Source organism: Amphiprion ocellaris, chromosome 20, assembly GCF_022539595.1.
Source record: "Amphiprion ocellaris isolate individual 3 ecotype Okinawa chromosome 20, ASM2253959v1, whole genome shotgun sequence".
NCBI classification, from domain to species: domain Eukaryota; kingdom Metazoa; phylum Chordata; class Actinopteri; family Pomacentridae; genus Amphiprion; species Amphiprion ocellaris.
The window spans coordinates 14,635,265-14,648,047 of NC_072785.1; the positions used below are offsets into that span (position 1 = coordinate 14,635,265).

A 12,783-nucleotide genomic window follows, 5' to 3' on the forward strand; every position below is an offset into this window, starting at 1 on the left:
TGAAAGGAAGAGCCTTATGGAAGCTGGTTAACCCATCCCTCAGAAGAACGGCACTGTAACTGACTCCAGTGGGTTACTACTCATGTTTGTTGGACTCTAGCAAGATGAAGGGCGGCGACTTTTTACAAATGACTGTTGTTTTTCAGCTGTATGGAGCATATAGATGTGATGTTTGGCGTCGTACAGCGGAATGCTATGCAGATGTCAATATAGCACAGATGTTATACAGAGTCCATGAGGCCATTGAAGCTGAGGAGTGACAGTAGACACAGAGATATACCATGGGAAAAGAACACATCTGCATTTCATTGACAGCAATCACAATTTCCCGACAATATGAAGAGGAAATCCTCTCACCCATCAGAAGGTTTAGAACTAGACATAGTACCACTAACTGGAGCCATAGTGGCTGCCCTCCTGAAATAATGCTTCAGGCCATACAATATTTGTGCAATCCAGCAGTGGAAAAACAGACAGTGCTTTAGTCTTGGCTCTGGTTATCAGTGGAATTCAGAGTCTGAGTCTTTTCTTACTCTTTGGCACAGAACTAGATGAAATTTCATGAAAGAACATGAAAAGAAGCTTGATAATTGTTAAGAGCCTATTCTTTGGTCAGATGGCGTTAAGATAAATTTGTTTGGCTCAGATTGGATCTGACATGTTTGGTGTAAACCTGACCATGGCTACCACAGTAAATGTATAGTCCTGACAGTGAAACACAGAGGTGGGAGTGTGATGATATGGTACTGCATGAGTACTGCATGACTGTCATATCCCAAGGTGTTGGGATATGACATTTATAGATGGCAGTATGAACGCCTAGTGTTACACCAAAACACTGTGTTGTAACATGGCTCCCAGTCTGCGCAAGTTTTTCAGAGAAGAAAGATTCCAGCATGATAACGCTTCATATTCACATGAGTTTCAAAAGAAGGAAAAGATAAAAAAAATAAATAAATAAATAAAAAATTGACTTGTCCAAGCACGCTTTCTTACTTGAATCCAATTGAACACTTTGGGTTATTTTCAAGAGTAAGACAGAGCAACACGACCCCTTCAGCAGAGAGCAGCTGAAAAAAGAATCTTCCTCCATACTGAGGAGGATTGAGTCTAACATCAAAACTAAACTGGACATACCAAGAGATAAAAAAAAACAAAGGATTTGAATCTCAGTAATAAAAGGTGCTCTGCATTTTGTTGCATTGTGTTCCTATCTGTAGGTCCTGTATTTTTATTACAGTAAATCTAAACGGTTAGTCTTTAATGTTACATGAGAACAATTCCCCTACTGTTCAACTTGATACAATTATTGTGAGGTGATACAATTTTGAATCATTAGACATTTTAGTGATGTTGCACAGTGGGGTTCTCACTTTCCAGCCATATGAAAACTGCATATCATAAACTGGGGTGGAAATTAGCTTCAGAATTAACCTTATGGGTTGCATTCCCTGGTTAAAATGAAATTAAAATATGATTTAAAAGTTGAGTAAATCAGCCTAAATAGTTTTATGCAGAAATGTTTAAATTGAAATGCCCTCTGTGCAGTTAAGGAAAGGTTAAGGGAAAAGTTAAGGGAAAACTTAAGTAGTTTTCCTTGACTTTTCATGAGTCTCTCTCTACAGTGTACCCTCGAGGTACAGCTGTGAGTCCATGAGAAGTATTTGTAATTTTTCAGAGAAGACTCTTGTAAGTTAGGAGAGGATAAACTGCTCTACAGTGGAAAATAGAACTCTTTTAATAGTTTTCTTCAGTTCAAAATGCCCTAATAAGTTTTTTTTTCCCCCAGAATTGTCTCTTTTATTGCTTGCTATTTTATAAGAAAAACAGACACAAGCTGGGTCAATATGCAAGGTGTTCATCCAGCATCCAAACTCTCCAGATCCCAATCCAATCCAATCATAGTCCATAGTCTTTGGAGAGCTGGTTACTGTTTTTCTGTTCGTGTCATTCCATGGGTCTCATGTTATAAATATTGCAAATGCATGAAGTTCGAGGTAACAATCTTAAAAGCCTCAACATGAAAGAGGACCATCACTTCTGCTGAATTGGGACTTAGAGTATATCCAAATCAGTGACATTTGCATAAGACTCTGTTAAGCTTGTCCACATTTGCATTTTCATGAAAGATGCTCACTGTACAATTTAATACATGGCTAACAGGATGCATAAGCCAGAATATGATTTGCTTACACAATGTCACACTTGAACAGTTACAGTTTTATGCTTCCACTTCAGTTTTTTAATACATTATAATGATTATCTTATTACGGTGCAGTGTTCTGGTGGAAAACATTGGGTTCATGCATTCATATGGATATTTACTTTGGCATGTATCACCCATCTAAACACTAGTGTAGATTATGTACATCCCCACATGGATACAGCTTCATGTACCAGGACCTTCCACACTTCAAAAACTCTTTGGGAACTACTCAAGGAAAACAACAAAGAGCCCAAACTATTGACCTGGCTTTAAAGCTTCCTAAAGACCAATCCAATAGAGCATCTGCTGGAGCAAGCCCAATCCATAGAGGCCGCACTCCACAAACTACAGAACCCAAACTGGCAACACATGCATTACCAGACACCAAAGGATACTACTAGAGAGCCGGATTCCATGTCCCAACAAGAGTCTTTTTTTGGCGGATCTACACAACATTAGCCAGGTGGTTTAATGCTGTGGCTGTTTGGTGTATACTTTAGGAATAAACTGACCATTAAAAGTCTCATTAAGTGTTGAAGCAGCCTCTAGACCTTTCTTATTTGTGAGATAACTTCTAAGAAAAAGACCCAAAGAAAAGGAACCTTTTAGAAGGAGATGCATCAGGTGGCTCTTGCTTTTAACAAAATCACTGATTAAGGCTCATTATTTTCACCCAGAATAAAATGACATCCATGCACACCAGCAAAAGAAGTGTGTTTGATTAACTGTCCCTTTTACCAATGCCAGCCTGTATAATCGACTGTGTTATATCATGATATAAAAGCACATTAATGAGTTCAGCTAACAGCATCACTAATAGTTTTCAGTTGTTGTTGTTTTTCTGGAGTGGTCACATCTCATATCTCACATCTTCATAGTTATATGAAGAACAGTCCATTTCAAATGAACTTTCAAAATAAGATTTATTTTTGAAGATTAGGATCTTTAAGTAACCGGGATAATAAATAATACTAGTTTTTAACCTTTCCATCATAGCTTTATCTGAGTTTGTTTAATATGTGGCATGACACATAAAGCACAAAATCTGCAGAATAATCCATTTCAAGCTCCAGTGTTTTTTAGAGAGGACTGTAGAGTAAAATGTCATACTCACATTTATACTGCAGCTTGTTGCAGCTCTCAAATGGTCGGTGTCACGACAGCTTTAGGACTCAAAAATGAGGTCAGAAAATGCTAAGAAATTCAGCAATGTTGCCTTTATTCATCTTTCAGTGGAGTTGCTGTGAGCGTTTGGTACAGATTTGGACAATATATAGTATAAACCTGCTTACTCTGAATACAAAATGTATGTCATAGTGTGAGGTTAAGAAAACAAAGGTGTCTTGCAGTAGATGTAAAACATTTTCATACAGTAGGAAGCAAAATGTGAAAAAATAGCTACAGCTGCATAACTGTCAGCATATTTCTAAAATTAAACTGGTGGAGTATAGATTCTGAAAAGTTTGCTTATTTTGCTGTGTCTGCATTCAAATTCTGTTATCGTTTGCATTTACTTGGCACATATAGACCTTTCTGTTGAGGGTGTAACATTTTGCATCTCTCTGGTTTATTCAATCTTAACTATTTTACATATTACAATGATCAGCACAGATGAAGCGTTTTTCCCTTCACCATTTCAAAGCTGACATTTAAACGTGTTGCGCATTTTGCACACACATGTTGTTCAGCTGAAAGTGTGAAAAACATCCAGAGATGAATGAAGGCCGAACTGAATGACAGAAGTACATTATTCAGTCATTATTACCAAAACTCTCCATGTTTCTATTTTATCCTTGAACCAACATGAAGTGAACATGCAGGGTCAAAGATGTTTTAAATAAGCCTTTTTATTGACACATGTAATCAACCAAATACACCTAATAGAAGTGGGAAATTACCATTTAGATCCAAAAAAACACAAAATACATAACATAAGCATGCCATAAAGGTGATGTGAAGAAGAATATCATTATGTACAGCAATGAAATGAAAACAGTAAAGGTGATTTTTAAGTGAACAGTAGCATATGTTTCAGTGTAAATAGACTTTCAGCAAAGAAACAACCACATTTGTTTAAAAAATATACACTCGAGTCATTTCAAATAAAGCAGGAAGATGATATTTACACCGGCATTGATTGTGACTGTGAAAAGATTGGCTATTGTATGAAACCCTCATCTCGTGAGGGTTGATGTTTTGCAAATTCACTGTGCTTGCAAGGACTTCTCTTTCTGCTCCATTTGTCTGTCAGGATGAAAGCTGACAAGATTTGTATTAAATCGGAAGTGAAGACGACACCCTGTATCATATCTGATTTCAGCCTTGACATGCAGCGATTTTCATCCAACTGAGCTGAAGAAAACACAGCTGGAGAAAATTCTTGCGCCTTTTCAGCACAGTAATTAACTTAGGTGTAGTTTTCTTGAGGAAAAATATTCCTCTGTATCACAGCTCCTGGTAAATCTGCCACAACGGTGGAGGTTTGAAGACGCGGCGTCCTGTGAGACATTGTGAGGACGCTTGACCCTTGACCTCCGTCCTTTCCTTGCCCTCTCCTCTGGGACAGGATGGTGTGGCAGAGGTAGGACAGGAATTTGTCATGCAGTGAGGCGTAGATAAAGGGGTTGTAGCAGGCAGAGCTCATGGCAAACAGGTGGCTGGATACCTGGATGACATTTATGTAGTTCTTCCCTATGATGGAGAAGTCTGTGTCCAGGTCACGGATCAGGTTCACCACCTGTGAAACAAAAGTTGTTATTCAAAGCTTTGATTCAAGGAACACTTAGTACTTTTTAGCAATCTGTTCAAATAAAGCAATAGCAAGACTTTTTTTTGCATAAATTTGGTTGGGAGTTAGAGGATTTTTACCATTTTTATGCCTTTACTCTAAGAATGAAGAGGATACTTATGTAAGCTTAGCATACAGACTGGGAACAGAGTGAAATGGACAGCCTGACTCTAAAAATGAGTCTTTTTTTGCCGGGTTGACGATTTCTGCAGATTACTCAAGACCTGAATATAAATGTTCCCACACAGCTTGTCAGTTTTTCTACAGAGTAAATCAGAATGAATGCGTTAATAGTGAGATTTTGTTACCATTGGACAGTGCAGGGATAGCTGTTCCCCCTGTTTTTAGTCTTTATGCTAAGCCAGGCACTAATAATGCTGCCCACAGACATACAAATCATGTTTATCTCCTTTTCTAGTTAATTATAGTAAATCCTTTAATGTTGAACCATCTCATATCAAACTGTCAATCTCTTGTTTCATTGGTCTGCACCTGTAAGGGGAGCCAGGAGAAGGCAAAACATACAACAGACACCAGCAGCAGGCAGAAGGTCTTCTTCCTCCGTCTGCTCCAGGTGGCTCGTGCAGATCTCAGCTCAGGACACGCCGTCAGACCCGACTTGGTTCTCTTCTTCAGTTGATGCGAAATAGCACAGTAGGAAATGGAGACAGCAGCCAGTGGGACAAAGTAGGAGAAGAAGAGGATGAAACAGGAGTAAATAAGGCGACCTCGCTCCTGGCCATCCCAGAACTCTTCACAAACAGCCATCTGCAGGCCTGTAGCCCTCAGGTCCAGATACACAGTGTGCGATGCTGTCGGTGTGGACAAAGCCAGAGAGGCCAGCCAAATCAGGAGCACCAGACCCCAGCAGAACTGGCAACCCACTCTCTTTCGGATGGGATAAGCCACGACAACATAGCGATCCACTGCGATGGCCATGAGGGATAGGACAGCTGCGTAGACAGCTGCAGACTGCATGACAGTGACAAAATGACACATGTAGGATCCAAATACCCATCCGCGCTTGTCAAAAGCATAGGACGCTGTCAGAGGGACGCAGAAGATGCACATTAACAGGTCGACGAGCGCCAGGTTGCTGATGAGAAAATTAGTAGTGTTGTGTCTTTTCTTGTTGTTCCAGATGAGAAACAGGAGGAGGAGGTTGCCGGAGCATGCAATCAGGACCACAGCGGAGTAGAGAGGAATGAAGAGGATTTTTAGATTGAAAAGGAGGTCGAGCCCAGAGAAGGAAGAGGCTGAGAAGATGGGGTGAGAGGAGTTGCAGCAGGAAGAGGAGAAGGAGGACGATTCAGACGAGGATAGAGATGAAGAAAAAGCCGGAGTAGAAGAGTTCACCGTGGATTGATTCACTGAATTCTCCCAGTCCATTGCTGCAGAAGCCAGAATGAATGACAAGCTGTTAATTATGAGACCATTCCAAAAAAACTAATTATTTTGCATGCATGCAAATAATAATATTTATCTGATTTAACATCCATCCATCCATTATCTTTAAACCGCTTAATCCTCATTAGAGCGTGGGGTGCTGGAGTCTATCCCAGCTGATTTAGACTGAAGAGGACACCCTGTACAGGTCACTAGTCTATCACAGGGCTACATATAGAGACAAACAATCACACTCACATTCACATCAACGGACAATTTAGAGTTACCAATTAACCTGAACATGTTTTTGGACTGTGGGAGTACCTGGAGAAAACCCACACATGCACAGGAAGAACATGCAAACTCCATGCAGAAAGATCCCGGGAATGAGAACCACGGATCTTCTAGCTGCAATGCAAAAGTGCTAAACACAAAGCCACTGTACAGCCCTGATTTAACATATCTACATAATTTAGTGAACAACATTTTGATTAAATCCAAAGTGGCATTAGCATAGCATATAAAAGCTGAAGAGACGATTCACATTTGAATGGGCTAATTAGTGGTCAACTTCAAAATTCTCAATCAATCTCATTACAAAGCTGAAGTAGGGCTTCTGTGTCGCCTTCAACAATACTATCACATCCACTTCTCACCTTTAATTTCCCCCTGCCCCTTCAAATCTTTTTTTCTTTTCATCTTTGCTGTATTCTGGTTATCAAAAACAACCAGAAACCATCTTTTGAGCTCTAATCCTCGACTCTAACAGATCCTGAGCATCTGTAAATGTAATCTCATCTGACGTCAACGATGCAGCTATTGTGGAGCATTAGGAAATATTCATCAACTGGCACTACACAATGACACACACACACAGATGTTATGCAGTGTGAAAATGTTTCTCAATGTGGATTTATTTCACACAGCAGAAAGGAAGACATGGATGTTAATTAAAGCTCTGGTTTACATAATAACCCACGACACAAAGGCAGAGCATTTAAATGGCTTTTATATTTATATCTGCAAGGTTAAATGAAGATGCAATACGTAGTACCTGCACTCACATTTGGGCTGAATAGTGTCATTTTGGCATCATTCTAATTTTGTTGGTTTCATTGTTTTTGTTTTTAAAGTAGAAAATCTTACTATATCTGCAAAACTCATAAACACACAAACAAATCCTGTCCAATTAAACAAACTTGAAAGAGCATCAAAATAAATGAGGCGGCTGTCTCGTTATATGTTCATCATGTTATAGAGCATGAATGAATGCTTCTTATTAACCTACTTAGACTGAGCAAGACCTCCTGAAAACAGCATTTTTCATCAATTTGTCTTACTAATTTTTCCCCAACGAGGAATTAAATCTAGATCTGTCATTAACTGATCCTCACGATTATGGTAAAACAATAAAAGTCTAATAATGACACATAACCCATTTTAAAACTTATTACAAAACCTTTTTTTCTCTTAAAAGGACAAAAATATTTAATGCAAGTTTCATAATTCTAGTGTATCAGTTTTCCAAAAGTACATAATAAAGGACAACGTACCTCTTAGCGCCATCAGACGTCAGTCAGATGTCAGATAAACGGTCCAGCTCCTGGTTGCGTCCTCCTCCTGCAGGGAGTCCAACTGTTGTGCTGCTCTTCTGTTCTCTGCAGCTCACTCTGCTTCACACTAAAGTGATTTGCTCTTTCTCTCATACACAGCATACAGCATGTGAGTGAATCATCTCCAGGAGAAAAAAGATGCCTTCTAAAATCATTATAATGCCGTATAATATTCCTCTTGGGAAGTGTAGTACATCTCCGTCAATAAATCAGAGATTTACAATGACCATGCCCTGTTTTATGGTATATTATCTTCCCACATTTATCTAGTGGGACTTATAATGTGTCTGGGCTTTTATATGGTCAATTTATAGTGATTCTGACACATTTCACTTTGATACTGTCACTCATATTACCCCAAACTTGTCCTGAAACATGACATGACTCGTAAAGCAAACTTTGATAATGAAATGGCATGAGAAGGAATTAAAAAAAAATCGTAATTAGTCTGTACCCCGCTAACCTTGAATCATTTTGAGAGCAGAATGTCACATTTCCAGCTGTGATGTTCTTCACAATGCCGTCACTTTCTAGGTAAACGCACTCAGACACCAGCATTATGGAAACAGAATACAAATTGAACTATTACCAGACAAAACATGATCTTTCTCCAGCAGTACACATATTAAATATTCATGAAACTAAATTGAAAATTGTGAGTCTTGGTGCTAGAGTCAACACAAAACCAGCATGACATCATGACAAATGAAGCCTACTGAGGGTAATCCAGGACAATTGCAAACATAATCAAGATGTCCATAAAGATTTAATTATCACTGTTGTATCGTGATTTCAACAATTATTTGGGGGAAATTTAGGTCGAGGCTATAAAGTGTAGGACTCTAGGTTGAAATATTGGTTAGTTTTCAAATGTCATTCTGATGACAGCTTGAGCACAAAATGTTCATGTATTTGACTTAAATTTAAATCAAGCCAAATTGTTCTTCCATGCATGAATGTGTTACTTCTTCAGTAACAAAGGATATTATTTATCACAATTGTTATTGACATGGCAATCACAATTACAGTATGTTTAACCCTCTGAGGTCTTGGCCCCTTTTCTCTATCACTGCTGCCTTGGATGTCTTAAAAACAGAAAAACTGGCACAGAAAGATAGAAGCAGGTAATTGAGTTTGTTGAGCACAGATGCTGGGAAATTTGAATATGAATGAGCAGGATGCGGTGATGTAACGTGAAGTATTATATTCGTAGCCCAAGGTCTGAAGTACAAATGTAAAAGAAGTAAAAAGTCTACATTACACAGAAAAACAAAACTAGTTTACGTTTTTATCACAACTGTCCATATGTGCTCTGTAAAACAAAATCTCATATAAAAGCAGTGCAAGAAACAATGGAATACTGTAATGTGCAAAAACTGTTCAAAAATGCTGAAAATGACAGCAAATATCTGTAAAATAATTACATCTTATAGCTGATTTAAGAACAGGAGAACAGTGTCATTTTACAGGAACACACCGTAAAAGAATAAATACGTATTTATCAAAGTACACATTTTTTGCATGGACATTATTTACAGTTTTGGCCTGTTTTTTTCACAGGTAGCACATATATTTATACTTTTTTCCTGCTTTTTTATTACATAGTATCTGGAATTTAACAAAACAGAGGACACGTGTAAATTGTTCCAAAAAGTGCAGGTAAAAACTGATTTTAAAAAAACTTTCACATCCATCATTCCTGCATTTTTTCAGTGGAGACACAAATCAAACAGAATTTGGTCTACATGCAGGACACCCAGCCTTTCCTTAAATGGCCTGCTTTTTTCCTTGGATTCATCTGGACACTAATGAGGACTATTGAGAGTCTGTTGTGGAGGAATCACCAAACTCCTGTGCTGTGAGTTCTGGCAGAAAGGTAGAGTTACTTGTAGTGAGCCAAACTGTTTGTTGCAGTAACCACATAGTAAATATAAAAGTAAATAAAGCTGCAAGCAGCGTTGGACGGGTCCTCGCATCCGAGCGGCCCGGCTGGCCCACGCATATCCACCAGGAGGCGCTGTAACTGAGAGAGTAAAGTTTCAGGCAGATTGGACCACGTACAGGCTACTTACACAGCACTTCCTGTTTCATGGCGAGAAATCCAAAATGGCTGCCAGGTGGTGCATAGATATGATTAGGGCCGGACTGATCATACATGTAAAATTTCAGGCAGATTGGAGCATGTACAGGCTGGTTACACAGCACTTCCTGTTTCATGGCGAGAAATCCAAAATGGCCGCCAAATGGTGCAAAGATGTGATTAGGGCTGGTCTCTGATCATACATGTAAAATTTCAGGCAGATTGGAGCATGTACAGGCTGGTTACACAGCACTTCCTGTTTCATGGCGAGAAATCCAAAATGGCCGCCAAATGGTGCAAAGATGTGATTAGGGCCGGACTCTGATCATACATGTAAAATTTCAGGCAGATTGGAGCATGCACAGGCTGGTTACACAGCACTTCCTGTTTCATGGCGAGACATTCAAAATGGCCGCCAGGTGGCGCTCTTACTGTGAGTGTATATTGACCTATGGATGTGATTAGAGTCGGACCCTGATCACACATGTAAAGTTTGGGGCAGATTGATGCATGTCCAGGCTAGTTAGACAGCACTTCCTGTTTCATGGCGAGACATCCAAAATGGCCGAATTCTGGTGGTCACCATGGCCACACCCTCAGACTGTTGCAGAGCGTTTTGATAACATTTGATCACCCATGACTGGCGTACATCCTGACCAAGTTTGAGCTCTCTCAGCGTTACGCTGTTTGAGTTAATAATTTTTGAAAATGTCCAAAAATGACAAAATATGAATCATATTTCAAAATGGCCGCATTCCGTGGCTCGCCATTTCCACGCCCTCAGACTTTTGCGGAGCGTTTTGATAACTTTTGATCACCCATGACTGAAGTACATCCTGGCCAAATTTCAGCTCTGTCGGGGTTACGCTGTTTGAGTTTATAGATTTTGAAAAATGTCCAAAAATGACACAAAATTGTCCAAAATATGAGTCATAATTCAAAATGGCCGACTTCCTGTTGGATTATGGGTAATGATGCAAGAGGCTTTTTTGTGCGTCTTGATGAGTTACATATGTGTACCGAATTTCGTAGCTCTAGGTCAAACTCGGTCCGGGGGCTGAATTTTCTTAATTTTCTAGGGGGCGCTATTGAGCCATTTTGGCACGCACGCATGCCATTTCCCTAAAATATCAAATTTTTCGGCAGTCCTGATGTGTGTGGCGATTTTCATGCGTTTTCGTATATGTTTAGGGTGTCAAAAAGGCCGATTTTGACGCCTAAAAAGAAAGTATAATAATAACTAGAGAGGCGACACATTCACATAGAAAATCCAACAATTCCTTCTGTTTTTACAGTTTGTGACTCTGGTAAATGGTGTCATTTTTCAAAGCTGGTGGGTTTTGGGCTTCACAGATTGAACCTAAATGCTTTTCTTAAACAAACTGCTGAGCTGCTGCACAGTGAAATGTTTGAGTGGAGCTCAGGATGAAAGCATCAGAGCTGTTTTACATGTTTTTATGTTCAGCTAATATCATTTCCTCTGGACAATGTTTGTGGTGTAGAAGGTGGACGTTTGTAGGGATTTTTCAGTTGTGATACTTTAATGCATAAATATTTGCAGTGGTGGGTTTCACTGCAAGCATCTACTGTTGTATCGTCACCAGTGAAGTAAATAAAAACCAGCATTTGTTGAACTTTACGCCCTCTCAGTGGTCTGCAGTTAGTTATAGCTGAATCAATGCAAAGACTATTTCTATTTTTTCTTACTGACAGGAATGTCAGTGGAAATCCAATATGCTAAGAATAAACAAGTGATCTGCCTGGTCACAGATCCCCACTTTAATCCACAAAATAAAAGACTTTGCAAGGAAATGAACTTGAAATATGATCCACCAGTAAAAGTTGGTGATCAGACAGAAGGGCCTGTATTTTATCTTTGGAGAAGTTTAACATGTAAGTTTGTGCAGCCTGATCAGTGGTGACGGCCTGTGGATGCATTGGAGATGTGTGTGGACACTTAGACGAAGCAGCAAATGTGTTGAAAATGAGTTGTCTTCTCAGAGTCTTGAAGATGTTTTGTCAGAGCTAAGAAAGAAGTAAGAGATCCTGCAGGTGATTGTTGAGTGGTGTTGAGGAATTTGAATGTAGAGGGAATAGCAAAGAGATTTTGAAGATATTTAAGCCATAAGTTGTATTTTATTTGTTTGCTGTTCTCTCCCATTTGTAGTGAAGAGAAGTGATTTGACATGAAGAATGTGATTTTGTGTGGCTTTGAAATTGTGTTAAAATGTAAAAATGAGTGATGAGGAGAAAGAGTGTGACTTTGTTAGTGTATTGTGTGTTTTTTAGCGTGTTCTTTAAAAGTTGTAGGTAGATTATGTTCTTTTTTGATTTTGTGGATTGTTTTTTTTTTCTTTCAGTGTTGGATGTCACCGCCTTGATGAATAGAAGAAAAGCCTGTAATTTGGGTATGTAGGACCGGTAGTCCAGAGGTAGTGATGGTGGGTTGGAACCTGGAGAGTGCAGGTTCAGTCCCCCACTCTGCTCAAGCTTTTTTTTCACATTTGGGCAAAATTTGCCAAAAATCTTTTACGCTCTTTACGCTCTTTACGCTCTTTACGCTCTTTACGCTCTTTACGCTCTTTACGCTCTTTACGCTCTTTACGCTCTTTACGCTCTTTACGCTCTTTACGCTCTTTACGCTCTTTACGCTCTTTACGCTCTTTACGCTCTTTACGCTCTTTACGCTCTTTACGCTCTTTACGCTCTT

General features: G+C 39.3%; 1 protein-coding gene across 1 annotated transcript; it reads right to left on the minus strand.

The window, feature by feature from the left end:
- Window positions 1-4,042: 4,042 nt before the first annotated feature.
- On the minus strand, window positions 4,043-8,025 carry prlh2r (prolactin releasing hormone 2 receptor). The gene is made up of 3 exons (XM_023291491.3): window positions 7,934-8,025; window positions 5,487-6,385; window positions 4,043-4,943 (listed from the first exon to the last, which is right to left on the minus strand). Exons 1-3 carry the CDS (start codon window positions 7,944-7,946, stop codon window positions 4,614-4,616), a joined length of 1,242 nt encoding a protein of 413 aa, XP_023147259.2. The 5' UTR covers window positions 7,947-8,025; the 3' UTR covers window positions 4,043-4,613.
- Window positions 8,026-12,783: the final 4,758 nt, after the last annotated feature.

Bases quoted from the DNA above. Each gene is read 5' to 3' on its own strand.
- prlh2r (XM_023291491.3), bottom strand. The intron at 4,944-5,486 runs GTGCAGACCAAT...TTTGTTTCACAG, and splicing joins TCTCCTGGCTCCCCTTACAG to GTGGTGAACCTGATCCGTGA.